The sequence below is a fragment of the Lactuca sativa genome, chromosome 6 (genome assembly GCF_002870075.4).
Source record: "Lactuca sativa cultivar Salinas chromosome 6, Lsat_Salinas_v11, whole genome shotgun sequence".
NCBI classification, from domain to species: domain Eukaryota; kingdom Viridiplantae; phylum Streptophyta; class Magnoliopsida; order Asterales; family Asteraceae; genus Lactuca; species Lactuca sativa.
This window is the reverse complement of record NC_056628.2, coordinates 78303263-78329960: the sequence shown is the minus strand read 5'-3', so window position 1 is coordinate 78329960 and position 26698 is coordinate 78303263. Positions and strand designations below refer to the sequence as shown.

General features: G+C 33.2%; 2 protein-coding genes and 1 pseudogene across 2 annotated transcripts; 2 read left to right on the top strand and 1 right to left on the bottom strand.

Annotated features, from left to right (window-relative positions):
- LOC128126815 (uncharacterized) overlaps window positions 1-6070 on the top strand; it is a 7421-nt pseudogene extending 1351 nt beyond the window's left edge.
- Window positions 6071-6932: 862 nt separating this feature from the next.
- LOC111903321 (trafficking protein particle complex II-specific subunit 130 homolog) lies at window positions 6933-8721 on the bottom strand. Its single transcript, XM_023899092.3, has 2 exons — window positions 7586-8721; window positions 6933-7455 (listed from the first exon to the last, which is right to left on the bottom strand). The coding sequence occupies exons 1-2, from the start codon at window positions 7682-7684 to the stop codon at window positions 7132-7134; spliced, it is 423 nt and encodes a 140-aa protein (XP_023754860.1). The 5' UTR covers window positions 7685-8721; the 3' UTR covers window positions 6933-7131.
- Window positions 8722-23235: 14514 nt separating this feature from the next.
- Window positions 23236-26133, top strand: LOC111903356 (receptor-like protein EIX1). Its single transcript, XM_023899134.3, has one exon. The coding sequence runs from the start codon at window positions 23283-23285 to the stop codon at window positions 26034-26036; it is 2754 nt and encodes a 917-aa protein (XP_023754902.1). The 5' UTR covers window positions 23236-23282; the 3' UTR covers window positions 26037-26133.
- The last annotated feature ends 565 nt before the right edge of the window (window positions 26134-26698 follow it).

The window sequence follows — 26698 nt, the reverse complement described above, 5'->3', positions numbered from 1 at the left end:
TATTGCTTTATTTTATTTTATTTTATTATGTGTATTAAATTCATATATTTTATTTATATATTTCCCTAATTTATCATACAAATTTTCATTTTCATAAAATAATTTCTGCATACCCCCTAATTGTCGAGTTGCTCGAAAGTTTACCGAATTACCTTCAGAAATTACAGGTCAAGGTAAGTTAATATTAAGTTCTTTAATATTATATTTACATTCACATCTTAAATCATATAACCACAATTACATATTTCCAATATTAACCGTTAAAGTAAGCAAATAACAATTTTAAACCTACCATATACTTCATCTAATTCAAATGAACATACAAGCATCCAGATAATCCAGTGCTCCAAAATTTTCCAACAACCAAGATACAATTCAGCACAACACAACTCATTCAACAACAACGAAACGGAAACAATTTAATACAAAAGATATTCCATTTTTTTGAGTTGAATGAAGATTACGTTGAACCTTCAGGTAGCCATATTGTTCAAGTTGATCATTTATCTATTAATAATGACCAACTTCATCATTCAGTTGTGTTATTATATATTTTATTCATACATACAGTTACACATTTTTCAGTTGGTGCCAACGTTAACTATAAAGAAAAGAAAAAAGAGGCAGACCAATTTATACAAAAAAGAAGACACAAATATGTATGCCTTCTACTTCAAATGCTCAGAATGATGTAACCGATAACAATCATAGTAAATATATCGGAATACGCAAAGGTATCATATCCACACCAGTGATTTTTTGTCATGACAAATAAAATGCCATTACCCTATTACATTTAAAGCATACCACAAATATAATTTAGTAAAGTTGTTTATTTATTTATAGATTATTTGGATTCTGGAGATGCTGTATATGTTTGCTTAGTATGTAAAGCTAAGGTGTGGCAGGGAGAAGCAATTCGAGGAAATAAGGATTTAAAGAAAACATGTTATTCCATTTGTTGTTACAATGGAAAAGTTGAACTACCCAGTCTGATTCACCCACCTCAGTTGTTGCTTGATTTATATAGCGGTCTTTCTGAAAAAAAAAAGTCAAAACTTTATACATAATATACGTCGATACAATATGATGTTCGCATTCACATCTATGGCTAGAAAGATTGATCACGCCATTAACTCAGGTGGTGGTCCTTATGTTTTTCGAATGCATGGCCAAAATTATCATATTGCAGGCAGCTTACTTCCTGAATAGGGTGAATCACCAAGATTTTGCCAGTTGTACATATATGATACAGATCATGAGGTTCAAAACAGATTCAAATCATGTGAGTATGTGAATACCCTATATTGTATAATTCCATTAATTTATATATATATATATACACACACATATATTACTACAAAAAGTTTATATCAATTATTTTTTTTATTATGTTATTGTAGGTCTAATAAGAAGAAAAAGACCACATCTAATGAGTCCATGGCAAATCCATTTTCTCTTGAGTTCTGGACTATTCAAGAGTTGATGGGCTTATTGGATTTCATTAATCCACTGGTTAAACAATTTAGAATGGCACGTGATCGATTTAGTTCAAATCCAACAGAGCGTATTAGGTTGAAATTGATTGGGTCAAGAGAAAATGATGGTAGGCAGTATAATCTTCCTACCACAAATGAGGTAGCTTCCCTCATTATAGGTGACATTGATGGGTATGATTCGAGGGATATCGTATTTGAAACGCAAAGTCGACAACTTCAACGTATTAATGAGTTGCATCCTCAATATCTTGCACTTCAATATTCTTTATTATTCCCTTATGCCGCCGAAGATGGATTTCGAGTGGATATACTACATCGTGGTGTTGAAGATCCAAAATCTGATGGACGAATAAGGTTGACCATGCGAGAGTTTTTTGCTTATCGTATACAACAGAGAACAGATGAAATATCATTGATATTACGTTCAAGAAAACTATTGCAATAGTGTCTGGTTGATTCGTATACAATGGTTGAAAATGAACGACTTAATTATATTAGGTTTAACCAGCCGACATTACGCGTGACACCTTATCGCAACTTGGCCCAGGCAGTTGAAGATGGCATTGAAGATGCTTCTTTGATGGGAAACTGTATTATTATACCATCTTCTTTTACCAGCAGCAGTCGTTACATGCAACAAATCTACTTAGATGCGATGACTCTGGTTAAGTGGTTTGGTTATCCAGATCTTTTTTTAACCCTTACATGTAATCCTAAATGGCCAAAAGTCATTAGATTTGTTGAAGCCGAGAATCTTAAACCGGAAGACAGGCCAGATATTCTGACACGAATTTTCAAAATTAAACTTGATTCATTAATCAGTCGATTGAAGGATGAAAAAACTTTGGGTGAAGTCGCTGGAGGTATCAATCTTATATATTTTTTACTCATTAACATTATAACTTTTTGATAATTTTATCTTTTAACCCTGGTTGCTTTCTTTGCTCACACAATTGTATATACGATTGAGTTTCAAAAGAGGGGCCTACCACATTGTCATGTATGTCTGTTTTTGGAAAAAAAAAATTCTAAAATTCCAAATCCTAAAGACATAAACCGTGTTATATGTGCTGAATTGCCAGACAAGGATAGTGAACCCGATTTGTATCAGATTGTTTGTGATAACATGATACACGGACCTTGTGGCAACGATCAACCATTTATGCTGTGTATGAAAAAAGGAAAATGTTCAAAACGATTTCCAAAGGAATTTACCGATCATACATATATTGATGAAGATGGTTATCCTATTTACCGGAGACGTAACGATGGAAATAATGTCCTTAAAAACGGTGTTTCTTTAGACAACAGGTATTCACAAATCCTTTTCATTGATTTATTAAATATTAATTCCTTAAATTTGTTTTGTTTTTATGAAATATATTATTATATGTTTAAATACATAAATATCAACAAACAAGTTAAATTAAAATTGTACTAATATTTTATTTTTAAACGGATAATGTAATCTATAAAAACATATTACTCATTATATATGTTTTCTTACGTTCTTACTATGTTAACCTCAAATTATCATTTAATGTTATTTATGACATTTTTCTTGATTTTTTAGAAATGTTGTTCCATATAACAAGATCCTTCTGAAACAATATCAAGCTCACATGAATCTAGAGTGGTGTAACCAAGTTGGATCGACAAAGTATCTTTTTAAGTATATTAAAAAGGACCGGATAGGATAACTGCATCTATTGTTGATCCAACACAAAAGAGGATACAACAGATAGAAAATAACGACCATGAGGAAATTGGTGAGTTCTATAACTTTCGTTATATTTCTGCATGTGAGGCATGTTGGAGGCTTTTTGGGTATGATATTCATTATCGAACACCGTCTGTCGAAAGGTTGTCATTTCACCTCGAACACAAACAACCTGTTGTTTTTCAACAAAACCAACATGTTAATCAGGTTGTTTCTAAACTTACTGTCGCTGCTTCTCAATTTTTAGCTTGGATGGAATGTAACAAGCATGATGAAGATGCACAAAATTATCAAATGTTGAATTCCCAACTAAATATGTTTGGAATAAATCAGATAAGATATGGATGAAAAGAAAAACCAAGTCCAAGGCACTCGGTCGATTAAACCATGTTTCTCCCAAGTCTGGTGACATTTATTACCTAGGGATTTTGCTGAACAAAATCAAGGGTCCTACATGCTATGAAGATATCAGAACAATTAACGGCACTGTACATGAGTCTTACAAAGATGATTGCTATGCGCTTGGTCTATTAGATGATGATAGAGAGTACATTTCGTCAATAAAAGAAACACATCATTGGGCCAAAACTTCTTTCTGCCGGTCTCTCTTTGTTATGTTGATTACATCAGATAGTTTGTCAAGGTCTGCTCATGTTTTTGAAGAGACATAGCAATGTCTTTCTGATGATGTCATTCACGTTCGTGAACAAGAAATCGGCGTCAAAGGTAAATACACTAATTTATACTTATTTTTAATTCAAACTAATTAATTTATTCTTGAAAAGAAAATCAATTAATTGCAACTTTAAATAAAATGGATAAAAACTATTGAACAAAAGGTCATATTTAAATTGTCACGAACTACATTTGTATTAACTGCCCTAAAATTTCGTTTTACCCTACATTTTAATTTGATTTAAAAACAACCCAATTATTGTTCATATACAAATGGTCCTTGAACGGAACTATATTGCTTAAAAATGACCTTTATGCACAAATTTGACATAAAACATAATCAATAATTATTTTTGCCATTTTCACAAAAAATTGTTCGTTTTCCATCATTTATACCTTATGCATGTAAAACTGACAAAAAAGCAAGTCGCGATTACATCATTTATAGTCGTTATAAAGGTCTTAACATAAGCCATTTACATAGCTATAACTATATATAATTTCGTTGTTTATTTCATTTTCAGGCCTGAAGTTAAAAGAGGATGCAATTTTCAACCTTACGTTGTCATACATCGAGAAATCATTATTGAGATGTGGATTGAGTTTGAAGCAAATACCAAACATGTCGTTTCCTAATCATAGATACATTCAAGAGTCATGCAATATGTTAATTCAAGATGAGCTTAACTATAATCCTGATATTATTGAAGTTGAGCATCAAGATTTGTATTCCAAATTAAATGTCGACCAAAAAAATGTTTATCACACCATTATGAATGCGGTTAACAACAAACAAGGTGGTGTCTTTTTCCTTTATGGTTACGGAGGAACCAGAAAAAAATTTGTTTGGAAGACCTTATTTGCTGCTATTAGATCCAAAGGTAAAATTGTTCTCAACGTTGCTTCAAGTGGAATTGCAGCATTATTGCTCCCTGGTGGTAGGACAGCGCATTCAAGATTTATTATCCCAATTAACTTGACCGATAATTCATTTTGATCTATTGCGCCAGACAGTGATCTTGCTGCACTACTGAACAAAGCGACACTTATCATTTGGGATGAAGCTCCGATGATGCACCGTCATTGTTTTGAAGCATTTGATAGGACGCTTAGAGACATTATCTGTTCATCTGACAGGAATAAAGCGTTTGGCGGCAAGACCATTGTATTTGGATGTGACTTTAGACAAATTCTTCCAGTAATACAAAGAGGTAATCGTTCGGATATTGTGCAAGCATCGTTACATTCATCAAGATTATGGAGTTAATGTACAGTTTTACGTTTAACAGTAAACATGAGGCTTCAGGTTAGTTGTCCAACTAATGATTTGGATGAGACAAAAGCATTTTCAAAATGGATTCTTAAAATTGGTGAAGGTAATATTGGTGGTCCTAATGATGGTGAAGCTGAAGTTGAATTTCCAGAAGATGTTATCGTTCGCTCTACAGGTGACCATATTCATTCAATTGTATCGACCATTTATCCTTCTTTTGAAAACCATCTTGATGACCCATCATATTTTCAAGATAAGGCTATTTTGGTTCCTACAAATGAAGAAGTTGATGCTATCAATGACTACATGTTAGGATTGATGAAAGACGAAGGGAAAACTTATCTGAGTTCGGATTCTTTATGTGAGACAGAGTTAGCAGATTGTTTTGAGGAATCAGTTTACTCTTCGGATGTACTGAATGCTTTTAAGGCATTTGGAATTCTCAACCATAAACTCACATTAAAAACAGGTGTTCCGGTCATGTTGCTTCGTAATATTGACCAAACCAAAGGTCTATGCAATGGTAGAAGGTTACAAATAGTTAGGCTTGGAAAACATGTCATTGAGGCACACATTATAGCTGGTAGATTCTTCAATGAGACTACTTATATACCTCGCATGAAGTTAGCTCCGTCTGATAAAAGAATCCCCTTCCGTTTTCAGCGGAGACAATTTCTCGTAGTTGTTTGTTTTTCCATGACCATTAACAAGAGTCAAGGGCAGTCATTATCAACTGTTGGATTGTATTTATGTAGACCCGTCTTTACTCATGGTTAGTTATATGTAGTTGTATCTCGCGTGACAAGTAAAAAAGGCTTGAAGGTACTCATATGTGATGAGGAAGGTCGTCAAACCAATAAAACAAAAAATGTTGTGTACAAGGAGGTCCTTCAACGATTATAGATAATCATACATTTCTTTTTATTTATTTAGACATATCAATATAATCAATAAAACGACGTGTCTTTATGTTACTTTATCATATTTAATTTTATTGTGTTCATTTTTTATGATATCATCTTAAATAATCGGGGTCCTTGATTGTGTTTTCTTTATATGTTTTACACCCTTAAATCAAATGTGTTAATTTAATAAACATATGAAACAATCCAAAGTCTAAAACCTGCAAAAGACAGCTTTTTGTTTATTGAATAAACAATTATTTTCCTTTGTTTCTTATATGTAAATAAATTCATATTATTGGTAACGTACATTTAAAATTCATATTATTGGTAACGCAGAGGAACGCATAAATAAAATACAAATGTATATAAATATTGAAGAATAATTATAAAAAATCAGGATTATTGGTATTATTGAAATATGTAGAAAATACATTGAATCAAGAAACATACAATACACAAAACTTTCACAAACCCTGATTTATCATGCACCGATTCAACTATTGCCTGAACTTCTACAATTCTATGTGCAATGGTTGTCATTTAATGAAGGCACGATTTTTAGCTCTAAATTTCAACATAATCAGACTTCAACATGTTAGTAATTCTTTTTAAAAAAACAAGATCTTTGAAGCTAAACAAAGATATATGTAATTAGAATACATAATTGAATTTAATCAATACTTAATTAGGTTGAAGCAAAACCACACCTATGTCAAGCACCCTTGAAAACTGAAATGATTGGAATGTCAAATTAAATTAACCATAGTTTTTTTTTTTTTTTCTGGTTGGTCCTCCCTATTATATACCATACATGAAAACAAACTCGTGAGAAAATGGGTTCCAGTAGTATAAGCCAAAAGGGTGAGAAAGAAACATGTATAAGGATGGAAATGTAACTTTATGCTACATTGTCATTTTTTACAAAAATATTTATTATTCTTCTCTTTCGTAGCTTCCATTTATTGATGTTCTTCCTCATTTACACAGGGAACAGAAATGTAACTTATTCTAATAAGAGTAATAACTAAACCTGCAGATGTTCCTCTTGCAAGTCCTTCATTAATGGCACGAACTAGAACCCATAAAACACTCTATATTACTTGCCCAATCAGGCAACTCTATGCTACCATTCTTCAAGGTTAATTTCGTAATTTCCTTAACAGAATCATTATCGTTCTTTTTATCCTCTAATCCGTATTTCTCCATTTCAATGGGAAATGACTCTTCTATCCTCAATCCAGGACCAGTATCAATATGTAAAGCAGCTCCTTTTAGGGAATTATTTATTGGTTTGACAATTATACCCACCCATTGAGGCTCATTCATTAACAATGCAGACGACACTACTGCAGCAAGATCAACAAGTGCCCTTGGTATGAACACCTAAAGTTAATAAACAAAACTTAGCCACATTATAATATGAAATTTGTAAAATGACCAATCTACCCCTGTAAGTACATCATACTTTATAAAGAAACAACCCCAAAAAAATGTTGGATACATAACAACCTACTTTATTTCCACCGAACATCATACGTCTGAGTGCCCATTTTCCATGATATTTGACAGGTGTATCGCCAAGTGTATCTCTTTCTGCTTCCCTAACAAGCATACATTGGTATCTGCAGCCACTGAGACAATCCTATTTTTCCATTTTATGTATAATGGCTCTTGTACATATCATGGATCACTCACGGATTTCCCATTGGATGTCAAATTGCAGTGTTGGAAGCATACATCTCGAGATAATAGTCAAAAACTTGGATTAAAATTGGCAGAAAAAGATTTTTTTTGTTTAAGTAAGTCAAAGCTCTTTTATATTTTGATAGAATTAGTTCATAAGGGTTAATAAAGATGATATGATTACTGTTAAAGGATTTTAAAATAAGTAAATAAGTGATGCAAATGCATTATCACACAAAGATAGATGTCAAGAAATTCTTATTATGATGCCCCTGTCAAAATCCAAACTTGCGTTGAAGCTTTTGCTGATGGATTATGTAATTTGTCACATGAAAACAGTTTTATAGCGATTTGATTGGAAATTACTCAGGGATTTTGAGCGAAAATGTTGCAATCGTGATCATACTCAAGTACAAAATCGAGATTTATTCTTCAAAAAATTGAAGATGCGATGCTGATTTTTAGTGCTATCATGCATACAGATCATAAACAAATATAAAAACGTACAAGATTACGGAGGATTTTTTTTATAAAAATTAGAAAGAAATCTCACAAAAATTATGAAAATCAGGAAAAAATATATCACGAATCAATTATAAATATATAGGAAATTAGGGACAAAAACTCATTATTTTGATCTTTTAGAACATACCTCACCAATCCCTCTTAGTTGTCATTCCCAAGTATCCGATTTCACCATCTTCTTAGCCTTGCACCTGTTGCTGACTCACTGAGTCCCTGACTGGCACCCGTTCATACTACTCTCCGAACCTCCGTCCTCCATTGTTGCCGTCATCTTCGCCAATTTCACTGTTTTCTGTTATTTTCCACGTCTTCTTTTCTCTTCAAAATTAGATCTTCAAGATCAGGTACGTTTTTTCTTTTGAAAACTCTGTCTTCATCGTTTTCACTTTTTCACTTTATACTCTGTATTATTGATTGTTGAATCAACTTGTAAGTTTTAAATGATAAATAACAAACATATGTGAATGTTCCTAAAATATCTAGGGTTAATAATCTATCCGTATGAAAAACAAGTTATTTTCGTTTTTAATTTTAATTTATTAATATCATATTAAATATAAATATTTATATATGTTGTTTGTTTTTAAATTTAAAATTGACGTGTTTGAATTATATTTTTTTTTAAATTGTAGGAACTTGTGTTTGTAACTTTGTATTAATTTTTTTGTATATCTGAAATGAAAAGTCTACTATTAAAAAATTTCGGTTATCCGATTTTAAAGATGTGGAGGTCTCATGATTTTTATATTTAACAAAACTTTAAATCAAATAAAAAAATTTTAAAAAAATGCATCGTTTATTTAATATTTACCATCATTTTACATTCGCAATTAATGCTTTTGACTCATTTTCAAACTAATATTTCGTAGCCTTCATATATATATATATATATATATATATATATATATATATATATATATATATATATATATATATATATATATATATATATATATATATATATATATATATATATATATATACACACTAGCCGTCTACCCGCGCAAAGCGGCGGGCGGCGAATAATTTGATATCTTTAGAGTTAAAACCATTTTGCGTTCACTTCGAGAAATGAATATTAAATGACATCTATTTTTCAAGAGCATTATCATACCATATTAAGGGGGTGTTTGGCTAAGCTTTTTTAAAACAACTTACTAGGTTCCACATCACTATAAGTTAAAAAAGTGTTTGGATTAAAATAACTTATTCCGGTGGGGAACCTCTAATATGTCATTTTTTCATAAGTTACCCTACATTTACTTATTAACTTATAAACTAACAAACTAATAAGCAATAAGTTTTTTTTGCCAAACACCCCCTAAATGGTTATTACTTCCATTTATACATACCCAAACCACTTGTACCTGTTTATCGTCCTCTTTTTTTTTTTTTTCCTTCTTCTTCTTCGTTTTCCTTAATTCCTTTATTAATTTAATGTCCTACTAAGTAAAATGCTAAAATATATAAATAATAGTTTATAAAAATAAACCTTTAGAATATTAGGTGTTGTGATTCAAAAGTCAATAAATAGGCCTTTGAGAAGGCCAAAATACTCAGGTGTCAACTTGTTCATTGTGATTTTAAACCAAGTTTGGTCACAAATTAAAACATTTTCAACAATGGTATCTAATTCAAGGATTCATATTGATTTAGGTTCTCAAAACCTTAAAATATTGAACAAAATCTATATAGAACCTTATAATAAGGACAATAATCACCGTAATCAGGAAGTCCATGTGATGAAACTTCATAGTATAAGGACTAATGATGAAAAAGGTTTCATTTTTAGACTAAACAAGATGAAAAATATACAAACTACCTTAATCATGTCAAATCTTATGTTTAAACGTTCTTTATTGCAAAAGTAAAATGCCAACATATACAAACTAATGATAATACAATGCTCTAACTGGCCCTCTTGGTTGAGTTTTATGAACCTGCAAAGCCAACATATTAAAGAAACATAGTAAAACCTTTTTAGGAACAAACCTGATATAATAAAGCCTTCACCCAATATATTTATAAGATAAAAATACAAAAAGTTAAAAATGATGAAATCAATTACAAGTAAGGATTAAAATAAAAACCTGTTAAGAAAGAGCCATCTGCAGGAGAGATATTTGAATCAACATGTATTTTCTGATGGTTTCAAATTTTGAATTATCCGAAATTTAGGGAAGGAGATAAAATTTGTTGAGAAATATAAGGATTCAAAACACATGTTAAAATTTAATATTTTTTTATTGATGACTACTTGTACTATTAGCTTAATGATTTGAACGTCTTAAAAAAATAATATTATTATATTCAATCTATTTTTAGAAATAGTGGGATTTCTTTTATAAGATAGTAAAGTTATATATATATATATATATATATATATATATATATATATATATATATATATATATATAGAGAGAGAGAGAGAGAGAGAGAGAGATGTGGGTTCAATGAGAAAATAAAAAAGATTGAGAATGGGGGAATCATTCTCAGCCACTCATTTTATTTAAGCATAAAAAGATACGGTGGCAAACTTGTAAATATGATAACAACCTTCGATCTCAAATATGTATCTGTAGATAATTAGATTACAGTTCAAACTCATTCATCGTTCATCATCCAAATTTCTTCTCCAACTTTCAACGATCATCCAGATTTCTTCAATTAAACCATCATCAACATCATCCGGTGCTAATCAATCATCGATCTTTGTCAATAATCAACACGATTCAACAGTTAACAACAAAAATTCGTTTTTGGTTCTTTTAATTCAACCTTCAATTGTGCTTGAATACGATCAGATTTTCAACATCTATGATTAATTATACTCCCAACGTTATTAGATCAACATCATCGATAATCAACAAAAATCTACTTCATATCATTCATTCAACATCGATTATCAAATAAAACTTCAAATTTGAGGTTAGAAAAAGATCAAATCGTTTTTTTTTTTTGAAAAATTTCATATAAGTCTCTATCAATCTACTCTTTTGTAAGATTTAAATAGTCAAAATATCATGTTTCTAACATTTTTAAAAAATGTTAAATTTTATGCACTCCAACTGTTTGATGAAATGCATAAACTAAATTACCACGTTATATTCATATATGAATATGTTTTCTCAGTATATGATTATTAAAACAAAAAAACAAATATGCAACTCTGTATGTTATTCATGAATAACATATAAAAGTTATATATATATTTGTGAAAATACCTTGTAATATTCATATGTGAATATACTGTGTAATATTCATATGTGAATATACTGTGTAATATTCATAAGTGAATATATCATCTAATATTTACGAATGAATATACTATGTAATATTCAGATATGAAAATATTATCTAATATTCATAAGTGAATATACTATCTAATATTCACAAGTGAATATACTATGTAATATTCATAAGTTAATGCATCGTCTAATATTTAAATATGAATATACTATGTTTATTATATGCTATATTCATATATGAATGATACTTAAATTGTAAAAAAAAAATCTTACTTTTTATTCATAACTAAATAACGAATATACTGTAGTGAAAACCTAATTCATTTTTATTCACTTGCTGAAAATATAAAAAAAAAAAAAAACAAAAAAACAAATTTTTTATTTTATCTTAAAACTATATCAATATGGATGTTTATTTGTAGAGAATAAAAAATCATGAATTTTGGTATATTTAAAATCATTTTTCGATAAAAATAGCTATTTAAAAATTAAAAAAAAAATAAACGAAAAAACTATGTTTTTGTATATATTAAGGTAATGATTAGCATAGTTTAAGGAAACATGTTTTGTTGGAAAACACATATCTATTCATTTCCCATTTTTGCTGGTACGACGGAGGCTTTTGCGGAAAAAATAAATGAGTGACTGAGAATGATTCCCCCATTATCAACTTTTTTTTTCTCAATTGAACCCTCCTCTCTCTCTCTCTATATATATATATATATATATATATATATATATATATATATATATATATATATATATATATATATACACACACACACTGCATCAAAGTTTGCTTTGGTAGTTATCAGTTCAAACCCATTACATTTCAAGGTCATTCGATTGTCATACACAAAGCCATCGTAAGAGTTTATATGTAGTACATTTTATGTTATTATAATTTACTTTGGTAGTTTCTTTCATGTTGATCCTCATCCTAGAAACCTTGCAATTGGCTCGGATGAATAAGGAATCATAAATCATTAATATACAATGATTTTGGTATGATGAGGGAGATTAAATCCTTGACCAGTAAAAGATTGATAGATCTTTTCATGCAAATTATGAAAAAGTTGCAAAAAATGTATGAATTTTTTTATTTATTTTTCTAATACTATAAAGCATGGACACCATAATGTAGTTTTTTAGGTACTCGAATAGAATTTATATTAAGATTAAAATATTATGCCGTCGTAAGAGTTTTCATCTATTACATGGCAATGGCCCAGGGAGTTTCAAAATATCCGGTTACCATTATCTGTTTATCTTGTTTCTGATGAGGCAGTTACAAGTGGCGGTGCCGTATTGTCACACCCCAAACCGGAACGGCGGAAACGTTCTGGGGTAGATGACGTCATGTCAAGTATCACAACATATGCAGTATAGTAATCAAAGTACAACAACCATTGCATTAATAGTAATAATTTTACATAGGTTACATTTCATAGTAATATCGAAGTAATACAAGGAATAATATAGATGCAGCTCGGTACTAGGCTGTCTCCGCAAAAGCTCCCGGGATGTACCTGTCTATCGCTGACCTGAGAATACAAGTTATTTTGAAAGCAGAAGGTCCTTGAACCGAGGTACTTCCTTCCTCGTTCTTGAACTTTCTCTTCAGTGGAGTTGGTTGAGGTTCTTGGGTGGCTGGATACGCAGGTGTTGGTTGCTACTGTCCATTGCTTAGATCGGGATTCCCGATAGGGCTCCTGCTAATGTTGGCGTTGTTAGCATTCAGTTAAGCCATGACAGCTGCTACGGCTGCCGAAACTGCAGCTTGGAACGTAGCTTCATCGAATAGGAGAGTCGGTTTCTTGCCAGCGGATTGGTTACGTTTCTTCGGAGGCATGGTTTTCCTACACGGAAAGGAACACAAGCTGATGAGAGACGATGTTTAACTCTAGACGTATCTATCCTTACTATAATAGGCATAATTTTTTCCTGCGCCGCGGATATTGGTTATCTGAGTGTCGACCTACATCCCTATGATGTAGTCCAGGTATTCAAGGTAGGAGTAGGAGTATCAGAAAGCCATAAGATAGGACTCGTTCCTACTAAATTATCTTTATGTTGGAAAAGTTCACTCTCCGGCTTGGAAAGATTTGAGGGGAGTTCGGAATGAAGACTGCAGGAAGAAAGGCTCATGAAGACTTATGGCTAAACATTCTCGATCGAGGTTTTGAAATCCGATCTAATCGTATTACTTGCGACGGGAAAAGGCGATTTACCTAACACATAGTGTGAGTAGTGTAATCACTAACTCACTAAATTGTATTATTTTATGGGTGTATTAGCGCGACTATAACGAGGAAAAGACACTTCTCGGGTTCCATGTACTGGCTCCCTCTGTCTACCTCTCATCCTTTACTGGGATCAACATTGGTTTTCTTCGGGTAGTTACCTAGGGTTCTCTTCTCGCGTAGACATATCAAACCTCTACTCCATCTTACTTCCGATTCTGAATCTGAGTGTCAGCGCTGTCTTACTCCTGATTCTGCCCCTGAGTGTCATCGCTTCATGATGGATGACTGGAAATCTTGGAAGTTCAGGCGGATTTCCCACCAGTGTCCCTAAAAGGTATAGGCACTTGGTCGTTTCAATAGTCTCGTCCTAGTTCATTTATTTCCGAACTGGAAATCTTCTCAATGAACTTCTTCTGGGTCTGAATCAACTCTTTTGTCGAACACTGAAATGGATAAGGTTTTCTACAGGGTTCATGCGAGAATGGAAATGTCTAGAAAATCCTAAGAGATTATTAACATTTCACTGGGTGATCCATATCGAGTCTTGCTAAAATTACATAAGGTACACAAATTATATATAACCTAGATCCGATAGGCCTTCGAATATGTGATACTACTCTATATCCACATCCCAACGAGGAAAAGGAAGTAGAGTGAAACCACACATTCTTAGTCTATGGGATCCTTATTATATATATCCTTGGAAGTATACCCTTTGTAATCATAGGTATATCAATAAGGATCTTTTTAGTTTTTCCACACAAGGTTATCTATGGATCCTAAAATACCTCTATGGTATTTTAATTTCTTGTTTGACTCTTAACTTCTGAATATGATTCTGGGATTAATGTGAGTCTTTTAGTATTCCAAAATACTCCCATAGTATTTTAAACTTTATGTTTGGATCTAGCATTCCTAGTTGGTAAGTTTCAGACTCGTTGCAACACCACCATCACTCCCAAGCACACGTTCGTCGCATCTTGAATATATGTAGTTGATCAGGTTACATTTATTCCAGCTTACGATTACGTAACTGCCCAGGTTTGACGGTAGTGGTCAACATCCAAAGACTTTTATTTTGTTCTTCTTGTGATACTTTTGTTCGAGTGTTTAGATTCTGGATGTTCTTATACTTTGGTAAAATATGGTTATATTTTAAAGTAGGGGTGTGCATGGGTCGGTTTGGGTCGGTTTTGGACTCAAACCCAACCCAACCCATAAATGGTTGGTTTCTGGTTTTTAGAACCCAATAGGATCGGTTTCTGGTCGGTTCGGTTTCTTGGGTTCTGAGGTCGGTTTGGGCGGTTTTTCGGTTTCTTGGGTTCAACCCATACACTCACGGGTTCTGGGTTTAAACCCATGGGTTTAAGGTTTTAACCCATTTTCCATAAATGAAGCAACAAGTTAGATACTTCAAAAAATAACAAATTTAAGTTAAGTACTTCAAAAAACATGATTCTTACACAAATAGTCAATTACAAGTTACAACTAAAGCCTGAAATAGTCTATTACAACTAAAACACAATCAAGTATGGGTGGTTTCTCGGGTTGGATGGGTCGGTTTCTTGGGGCGGTTTGTCGGTTTTAAGTATGGGTCGGTTTCTTGGGTTGGATGGGTCGGTTTCTGGTTAGAAACCGAACCCAAACCCGATTTTTCGGTTTCTAAAAATATCAAACCCAAACCGTCGGTTTTGCTTCGGTTTCGGTTTTTTCGGTTTCGGTTTTGTCGGTTTCTCGGTTTTTTGGTTTGGGTTTGCTCACCCCTATTTTAAAGTATAATTCTTGGTCAGAGTGTTTTATCCCTATGTATTTATAGGCTGTATATCTTTTATGAATTGATATACTGAGCTCACTATAAACAATGCTCTGATACCAATTTGTCACACCCCAAAACCGGAACGGTGGAAATGTTCTGGGGTGGATGGCATCATGTCAAGTATCACAACATATGAAGTATAGTAATCAAAGTACAACAACCATTGCATTAATAGTAATAATTTTACATAGGTTACATTTCATAGTAATATCGAAGTAATATAAGGAATAATATAGATGCAGCTCAGTACTAGGCTGTCTCCGCAAAAGCTCCCGGGATGTACCTGTCTATCGCTGACTAGAGAATACAATTTATTTTGAAAGCAAGTATCAACATCTTATAATGCTGGTGAGTCCATAAGTATTTAGTGTCATTTGTACAAATACACATTTTTATTCAAAATAACTTTATGAAAATAGTAGTTTAGAATGTACAAAGTATTAGAATTCTTTCTCGAAAATCCTATATTTTCTAAATAAAAGCGGTCTTCTACCAAGACCCAACAAACTTATGTTTTAAGGAGTAATTTTCCCCAAAATACTTTCATTACCAAAATACGGTGTTGACTTTAAAGAAAATATGAGAATATCACGAGTAAAAATACTAGGGGAAAAATAACATATGCCTCAACAGTAATACTGCTGACTAAGGCAAAAGAAATCATAGACTCCAGGAGAGTATCGAATGAATGATACGTCTGGCTCAGTCTAACAAAAGGAAGCACTAACTCCAGACAGTATCAAATGAACGACACAGCTAGAAAATTCTAAAACAAGGAAATACAGACTCCAGATAGTATCGAATGAACAACACAGCTCGCAAAGTCTAAAACATCCGGTAATCCTAAGTGGGTTGTTTCAAAAATACTGTGTTAATTCTTGTTACCTTAAGGCCATGAATTATAAGGTAAACATACAAATACTCGTAACCATACTGATTGACAATAGAATACTTGACGCCCTGCAAGCGTCAGAATGAATGTGACATTTGTCACCCCTTGGCTTGGTCGGCCGGGGACTGTAGCTAGCAGTCAGGGTGTGGAAGTGTCGGTCCCGTATAGATCTATACACACAATGCCCGCTCTCCCTCCAGGAGACTCTGGTTACCAACTTGACAACGGTGAAATCCGTGTCCCGAAGATGCATCTCATATTTCGAATTCTATTATAAGTATTGGAATAATGATATAGACTCACGAATGAATTGACTCCTTTGGAATTCTCCGTACTGGAAAGAGTAAATAGAATCTCTTAACTATTCCTATAATAGTTACTAATGTTTCAGGTATATGAATGATGAATGGGAGGATGCCCTTGCTACCCAAGGGAAATGAAATGGTCGATGGAAACCTTTATGTCTATACATGTATACATGATATATAACTAAATGTTTAAACGACCTTCGGATGGATAACTGATACCCCGAAGCCACATCCAAACAAGGAAAAGGAATCAAAGCGAGCCAGCCTTCCTAAGTCTTTTAAACACTACTTATATAACTATACATATACGAGCATGCATTTAACAAGATAAAAGCATAATAGAAACTTGGGTAAACTTTTGAAAAACTTTATAAACAAGAATTTATGACTCGATATCAGTTTATAAAACAAGCTTTCGAAAACGATTTGATAAAATAGTTTAAGTGAAGAAAACCTTTGGAAAAACCTTCAACAAGAGAGTTTGACTTGATGTCATTCTATAAAACAAACTTTGAAAACCTTTGAAAAACCTTCGGAAAACCTTTCGAATACTTATTATAATCTAAAAGAGAAATTCATATTTTAACAAGAGTTGAAAGCGATATTGGAAAATCTTAAGCTGGATAAAACAGTTTAACATGAAAAAATCCATTTTGCTATACAGTTATCAATCACATGTGATTTATCTAATAACTGTACAGTTCAATTTGTATTCCCCATTATAAAAGCAGTTAAAATCATTTAAAAGGTTATTTCAGGGGTATGAACTCACCTGTTGCGGGTGGATCAGATGGAGGTGTCGGTTAGGTGCTCGGTGTCAAGTAAGACTTGAACACACTTAATGACCTAATAACATATAAAGACATATGTTTACATATAATTAGTGATTATAACACTAATCAAACACGTATAAGCATCCTAATGTGCGGAAAAACACTTTGGTCAAGTGTTAGGAGGCTATTGGGTTGCAATAAGGGAGTGTATGGCCTAGTTAGGGAGTTTACTCTTCAAGAGTAAACACTAAAAGGAGATTTCGGCCCAATGACCATGTCCCCATGAGTTTACGGCCGTAAACTCATGGGTGGTGTGTTCTTGGATGTTTAAAGACCTTACAACACTTGTGGAATTAGGCTAGGTTCAATTCTAGGGTATAGGAAGTGGTTAAGTCCTCAAATGGACCATTTTTGGGAGTTTACGGCTGTAAACATAGAGTTTACGGCCGTAAACTCTTACTTGTCCCCTCCTTTTGTGTTTTGATGGTTCTAGGTTAAGCACACATGATTTTAGTCCAATTTACAAGCCATGGAAGGAAGTTAGGGCACCATTTGACCTCCTTAGAGGAGTTTACGGCCCAGGGACCAATCCTTGGGGGGTTTACGGCCGTAATCTCTCATGGTCATGGTTTGCTTGATGTTTAAGGGTCCTACTTCGATGGTGGTTGGTTCTAGACATTATCTCAAGCCATAGGAGGTGCTTAAGGGCAAATTTAACACCTTAAAAGGTGTTCACGGGCCATGAAGAGGGGTTTACGGTCCAAGAGTGTTCTTGGGCTGCAAAATCATGTTTACTCTCCATATGATATGATTTTGGGGTTCTAAGCTCATACATGCAAGTCCTTAAGTCATAGCTAAGCACGAGAAGGGATTTGGAAGGGTTTTGGGGCTTCAAAACCCCACTTATGGGTGTTTGCGGTCCAAGAGTGTTCTTGGGCCGTAAACACATAAATTTGAGGCTTTTGGATGATTTAAACACGAATTTGCATGTATAACAAGCTAAACATCAAACTAGGATAGATTACTTACGATTATGGAGCTTGAAAGGGGGCGTTTTTGGATCAAAATCGGCTTTGTAGAGAGAGGGTGTTAAGAGTGGGAAAGGCTTCAATGTGACCACTCAATCCCTTATATATGGGTTGAGTTTGTGGCCCGGTGGAAATCTACCCAATACCGACGTTAAACGGGGCTTATGGTCGTACCTGATTAAATGGTCGTAATTTGACTTGATTGTAACTAAATTTTTTCAAGGGAATATTGAGGGTGTTTCACGTGTTTCTAATTCACTTGGGCACTCATGAAGTCATAATCAAAGTCCCAATGTAATTAACCTAATCCAAAAGGTTAACTAAACAATTTAATAAAACGAGTTTTATTAACGAAAGAAGAGGTTAAAATGACGGGAAAAATTTCAGGTTGTCACATCTATACTTCTTATTATCTAATGATACCATATTGCGATTTGATATTTATTCAGAAGAACATATACTCATATTTGCACCTTCTACTTTTAATGAATTAAAACTGTATGCATCGAGACTAATCAAGTTTCACGGAAAATTGGGATATCCCTCTATAAGTGGAGATAGTTTGTGGGCTATTTGGATTTTCATTCACAATCGGTGGGTTAAAGTAGATGTTAGTACTTACAATGAAAGTGCACATGAATGGTGGGATTATAGAAACAATACCCTATATTTCTTTAAAGGAAATACGATTGAGTATGTGGTTCCGACACATCATTCTCAACAAGTTTTTTCAATCCGTTATGATTTTGATACAGTGACTATGTTAAGTAGATAGTAGTGATTATATATATATATATATATATATATATATATATATATATATATATATATATATATATATATATATATATATATATATATATATATATATATATATATATATTAATTTGCATTCGAACATAGTTGTTTTTTTTTAATGAACTATTTTAATACTTTATATTATTCTATGATTTATTAGTTTTTTTTTATTTATTCTTTTAATTGTTATGAAATTAAAATAGCTATTGTAATGTATGTTAATGAATTTAAAATAGCTATGGTAACCTACTTTTAATTGTCATGCTTCCTATGATATAATATATGTTTACAATTCTATGTTTTTTTATATGATCCCTGCGTTTAACACGAGTTTTAATCTGGTTCTTAATTAAACCGAAAAAAAGAAAAAAACAACAACATCTAACGTTAAAGAAAAAAAAGGTTGCAAAGAGATTATTAATTAGCAAAAAATACGCAAAAAAAAAAAAAAAGGGTTTTACGGCCTTTTGCTTTGTCAGCGCGTTCACTTCTATCCACATGGTCTATTCTTCTCCATCTTCCATCACTGTCCCGCGATGTCTTCGTCGTTCTCGCCTCGGTCTTCCGTCAGGTAAGTTTTCGGACCATTTCAGGTAGTCCTTCTCAATCATCTCTATTATCTTCTTTGTTTTTTCAATCTCGATTTTTTTCTACATTTTTTGTTTGAATGATGTTTCTCTGTTTATTTATTTATTTAAAATTTGAGTTTTGACTTTGAGCGGTGCGTTTTTGTTTAAATTGACATTTTTTTTAATTGATTCCATAAAGTAGAGTTGTTTATTGGGTTTATTCTATAAAATCCGTTTAGGATATTAAATCTGCTTAGGATTGGAAGAACTGTGTTAACTAGACATAAGCATAAGTTATCTAATAACTGAAGGGGAATATGAGATGCATGAACCCTTGTTAAATTGGGGTTTAATTCAATGTTTGTGAATATAACCACTCGTTTGCATTCTGATTTGTTGTTTTGGGGAAACGATCCTTTGAAAAAGGTTTTGCTCTATCTGTAGGGAAAGAATTCATATGACCTGGGATCTAGACCTCATGATAGGACCAATGCTAGTGCTTGAAGAAGCTATGCACTCCCTTGTAACCTAGCCTCCTGTTTGCAGGAGACTAAACTAATCTATTTTATTTCATGAATGACTACCCTTTAAATAGGGATAAACAAAAGACTCGAATCAAGAAACAAAGACTTTAAAATCGACTCAAATAATAAAAGGTCCTAATTACCAAAATTAAAAACGGAAACAAGATAACTTCCTAGAGTATAAAATACTTATCATCTATTAACTTGCAGACTTATCAAGTATAATTCATAACAAGAAACTTCTAGGTCAGATAGTTATACTCGATTCAGATCACCAACTCCACAAAACTTAGTTGGGCAAAATCTCTAACCAAAACTCTCGATGCAGCCACACCACGAGAATTTAGATTAGCCTGCCAAAAGGTTAGAATAGCATCGAAATAAAATATCCTCCAAGTACAGAGAATAAATTTTAGGAAAATCAGATCTGCCAAATAGGGATGGCAAAAATCCCATACCCGATGGGGAACCCAAAACCTGCACCCGTCTTGACTGGGGAATCCCCAAATTGACCGGAGATGGGGAATCCCCGAATAAAAATGTGGGGATGGGGATACCCCTAATCCCCGACCTTGGACCCGCTCCTGATATATATATATATATATATATATATATATATATATATATATATATATATATATATATATATATATATATAAAATACAAAACGTATATTTATAGTATAATTTACAATAGATAAAATTTGATCCAAGTAACCTAAGTCATTAGTAATTACTTTGTTGGAATTATACTTTTTTTTTTCTTTTATCTAATTTAAACTCGTGTATAATTTTCTTTCTCTTTTTATTTTTCTACTTGATTTTTCATGTATGTATTTAAACTTGGTAAAAAATTTATTTATATTTTTTATGCAATCTATGGGTATTTTTATATTTTATAAAATCGTTAAACTAATGTTGGCAAAATTGAAATTTGGAGTTTTTCCATATGTGAAAGTTTTCATATTAAAAGAGAATGAAATCCGTGTTTCTCCGTTGGGGATTCCAGTCCTCATTGGGGGTGGGAATGGGGGTTTATTTGTATTCCCCGCCCCGGTTGCCATCTCTAGCCAGTTTCCTTGCAATTTTCCAGTACATATGTGTGAAAAGAAAGACACAAACATTAGCACTTCTACCCCACGTTTCCAACACTTGTGGAAATCCAAATAACTAATTTACTACTTTGACAACTTCAAACAAATAAAACTATAATAGAAAACAACAGAAATGCTGTGAAATAAAAACGTGGGGCCAAAACAACTTCAAGCAGTCAAGTATTTGGATACTCTAATTGGGCCAAGTTAATCCATCTTTGAATCGGGTCCGTAGATGTGGCATTATGGATCTGGACCGGTGCCTTCCTATCACAATATATAGTTCTCAAACAAACAGCAATTTATTATTCCACGTCACTTTTAGATAGAAGGGTAAAATGGTCATTTTCTCTCATTCGAGTGGTTCATTCAATCCAAAATACAAAAAAAAAGCCTTATTTTATCCAATACATTCTCTGGAGACTCATCATTTATCACTCAGCACTTAGGCCCTTAGGGGCTGATTCTTTATGACTTAATAGGCTTAATAATTAAGCACTTGATCTGGACAGCTAGCTGTATATGGTTGTTTCCAGGCACTAACCCATTAAGTATTTACCATTTGTCTTTTTTGCTGAATGATTAGTGTATTTGAATTTATAAGTTTGTTTTTTGGGATTTGTATGACATAAAATGAGGAGCAAAAGATATCACAAGATGAAAAAAGATGTGTACAGGAAAAATACAAATTTCAAAGACCTGAAAGTCTTTGAACATCTGATTTGGGGCTAGCTATCCATTTCAATTGTCCTTTTTTTTTTTTTTTTTTTTTTTTTTTTTTTTTTTTTTAAATTTGTCTTATAGTTTGAATGGTTCTATTTCAAGGAAAATAAGGCCTTTATGCCCCACACAGTGTTTGATTTGGGGCAGCTTGTTTCAATTCTTCTTTTCTAATTTGTCTTATAGTTTTGTTCTATTTCAAAGGAAAATACAGATTTTATGCTCCACACGAATCACAACTCACAAGGTGTGTGTAAACGCAAGAAAGATAATTCTTGTGATAAATGGTAGGAATTGAACATTTTTTTTTTTCTATCTATTGATATCTTTTTTTAGAGCATAAAAATAATAAATTTTAGTATATATTTTTTTGAAAAGAATATAGTTGTAAAAATGAGAAATAATAAACCATTTGTTGATGAATATGCCTAATCACTGTTATCTTTTATTTTTTAAGATAATATTATTTTTCGAAAAAATAAAAACAAAAAGACCCAAATTTATATATTTTTATGTTGTACAAATAGACATCCCTATCGATATACAAAGTTTTTATTATAATGTTTTCATTGATGAATATTGTTAATTTTTTTTTATCTATTAGGGCATTATTTTTTTCAAAAAGTAAAAACAAATATTCCAAAATATCTTTTTTATGACGTAAAAATAGATATATATCGATGTTGCTATAGGAAGTGTTTTATAGCACCTTATTTCGTTGATGAATATTGTGTTGATTTTTAATTTTTAGTGTAAAAACTTTATTAAAAAAAATCCATAATTTATTATTTTTTAGCCTTAAAAAAGGTTTTCATATTGATGAAAAAAAAAAAAGAAGGAAAAAAGAATTATGTTCCTACCGGCTACCGTTCTTACGAGAATTATTGAATCCTTCATTTTCACAGTTGGCAGCACTATATAAACCTTCATGGGGCATCTTCAAATTTTCATCACAAACAAAAAATCACCAAGATTTGCAGTTAAATTATGCATCGTTGTGTTTTTATAATATTCTCACTTATCTTGCTTTGTCTTGAGACTGCAACTGCCAACCAATTGGCAGCAGTGGGAGGAGGAGATGATAAGTGTTTTGAGAAGGAGAAAGATGGTCTCCTTCATTTCAAATCTCTCCTTCAAGACCCTTCTGATCGCCTCTCTACGTGGACAGCTGAACAAGACAACTGCTGTCAATGGAGTGGAGTAACATGCAACAACCAAACAGGTGGTCATGTCACAGAGCTTGATCTGATGAACTGTGGTCTTGTAGGTGAGATTAGCCATTCATTGGTTAACTTAACCTACTTGATTCGTCTTGATCTTTCAGAAAATTCTTTTCATGGAACCATTCCCATGATCATTAGTTCGTTGACTCAATTAAGGCACCTTGACCTTGGCGGCAATAATCTTAATGGAACCATTCCCAGGTCCATTGGTTCCTTGACTGAATTAAGGCAGCTTGACCTTTCCGATAACTTTCTTTATGGAACCATTCCTCCAGAGTTGGGAAACCTCACCAACTTGCAATGGCTTTCCCTTTCAAATGTTGGAAGGTGTAGACTTGAGAACCTTGAGTGGTTGTCTCCTCTGTCTCATCTGGAGGGATTAAGAATGGATGGGATTTCACTGGCCAAAACAAATCATTGGGTAGATGTTATTCTCAGTCTCCCGAAACTCTCGCTTTTAAGTTTAGATGGATGTGAGCTGTCACAAGTCATGTATCCGTGTTCTTCATTTCTCAACTCTTCTTCTTCATCTATTGAATTCCTTTCTCTTAGTAACAACAATCTCAACTCATCCATGTATCGTTGGTTATTCCCATTAACCAGCAATAAGCTTAGTGATCTTGATCTCTCCAGAAACATGTTAGATGGGATACCCAAATATCTTGGTAACCTCTGTAGTTTGGTAAGTTTGAGATTTGATAGGAACTCTGTTGTAGTCACATTTCCTGATTTTCTCAACAACTTGTCTGGATGCACATCGCTTTCATTACAATGGTTGTTTGCTCAAAGCAGCCAATTTACAGGGTCATTGCCTGATGACATCCAAAAGTTCACATCCCTAACAGATCTATACCTCTCTGAGAATCAGTTAAAAGGAACTATAAGTAAGAAACTGTGGGAACTGCCCAACCTTGAATATCTTGATCTTTCCGAAAACTCACTCCAAGAATTTCCTTCCTCAGATTACATGTCAAACCATTCTCATATAGAATATATTCAACTAAGCTCTTGCAAGCTGGGGCCTCTCTTCCCCAAATGGATTCAAAAGTTGAAAAATCTAACCAGTATTGATATTGCAAATAATGGTATTTCAGATACTATTCCTCTCGAGTTTTGGGACTCATGGCCTTCCCGGTTGATATTCCTGAATCTTTCTTCCAACAACATAAGCGGCAAACTACCAGATCTGTCATCAAATTTTGATAACAATTCAGTGATAGATTTAAGCTTCAACAGCTTTGATGGTCCAATAACTAATGTCTCTTCCACTGTGGCATTACTAAATCTTTCCAGAAACAAACTCTCTGGAGGAATCTCCTTTTTATGCCAGATTGTCCATGGCTTTTTAGTTATTCTTGACCTCTCCCATAACTTTCTAAGCGGACAACTTCCAGACTGTTTGTGGCATTTCAAAGAACTAAAAGTTCTTAATTTAGAACACAATAATCTTTCTGGAAGGCTTCCTGCCTCTCTTGGATCTATGATTAAGCTAGAGGCATTGGATTTATACAAGAACGATTTCTCTGTAGAATTTCCTTTGTCTGTTAAGAATTGCACGAGCTTAAAGTCATTGAATTTGGGGGCCAACAAGTTTTCTGGTAATTTGCCTGTTTGGATTGGGGAAAGCTTATCTGGGTTGTATGTTCTTATGTTAAGATCAAACAACTTCTCTGGAAGCATCCCTTTACAATTATGTCAATTAGCAAGTCTTCAAATTCTAGACTTGTCCGTGAACCATTTCCATGGAAGCATCCCCTCATGTTTGAGTAATCTTACGATCATGGTGCAACAAGGAGTCTCTCAACTACAGAATTTAGATCGTGGCATTTCATTAGGAAGATATTCATATAATGTTGACCATGTGATGATCCAGTGGCAAGGAACTGAACGTGAATTCATCAGAAGTAATATGAAGTTGTTGAGGAGCATCGACCTGTCAAGCAACAAATTAACTGGGGAAATCCCATATCAGATTACCAATCTTGATGAGCTGATTGCACTCAACTTGTCAAAGAACGCTCTTCTTGGAAAGATCCCATGGAACATCAGTGAGATGAAAAATCTTTTAACTTTGGATTTATCTAGAAACAAGTTTTCAGGAGAAATACCATCAAGCATGTCTCAAATGACCTTATTGAGTTACCTAGACGTGTCATGCAATAACTTGTTAGGGAGAATCCCATCCAGCACACAACTTCAGTCCTTTGACCCTTCAAGATACGAAGGGAACTTAGGGCTTTGTGGACCTCCCATTACCAAAAAATGTCCTGGAGATGAAGAATCGGGAACACAACATAGCATTGGTGAAAGTGAGGGTGAAGGTATAGATGAACTTGATGTATGGTTCTATATTGGTGGGGCCACTGGTTTCACTTTTGGATTTTGGATAGCATGTGGTGCTTTACTCCTCAACCGTCGTGGAAGATATGCATTTTTTATATTTCTTGATAGCTTTGAAGATTGGGTTCATGTGAAGGTGGTGTTGTTCATTGCAAAATTGAAAAAAGAACATAAATAGTCATGTAAAACCATGTTTCATTTTTGTATTTGGCATGGGTTTTTAAGTCCCAGTTATCAATAAAATTGTCACCAACACCACGGGTGGCCATTTTCTAGTGTTGTCTAAAATAAGGCATCGTAAATAGTTTATATTTTCTATTTATATTGGACTAATATTATAAAAGCCCTTAATTTTTAAAGCGTAATTGGAAAAAGTCTTAATATTTTTTTAGACAAAATTGCAAAAATGGTCCCTGTTGTTATAGGATGCTACAAGCCATTTACTTCAAATATTGCTAATGTAGGGGATGAGATGATTGGGGTTCAGGATAATGACCATATTGAAGGATGCTACAACACCCCACATGTTAATGATGATGAACAATATAATAAGCTTGTTGATAACCTTATGGAAAATTTACTTGGAAGTGATGAGGATGTTGAAGAGTATGAAGGGGATGAGAATCTGAAGAGAGTGATAAAGAGTATGAATGTAACACCCCGATCCTCAGGTATTGATGATGACATTTCGGTTTGGATTCTTGGAGGACCTACTCGGCGAGTTGGCTTCCCTACTCGTCGAGTAGTAGCGGGTTTGGATACGGGGGTTTAATGATCTACTCGCCAAGTCCATTATGGTACTCGACGAGTAGATGCTGGCAGATGAAACCCTAGATTCCA

What these genes read in the sequence shown, in the direction of transcription:
- LOC111903356 (XM_023899134.3), top strand. Translation starts at nt 23,283, where the DNA reads ATGCATCGTTGTGTTTTTATAATATTCTCACTTATCTTGCTTTGTCTT.
- LOC111903321 (XM_023899092.3), bottom strand. Translation starts at nt 7,684, where the DNA reads ATGCTTGTTAGGGAAGCAGAAAGAGATACACTTGGCGATACACCTGTC. An exon ending in TGATGTTCGGTGGAAATAAA is followed by an intron (nt 7,456 to 7,585) that starts GTAGGTTGTTAT and finishes TATTAACTTTAG; the next exon opens with GTGTTCATACCAAGGGCACT.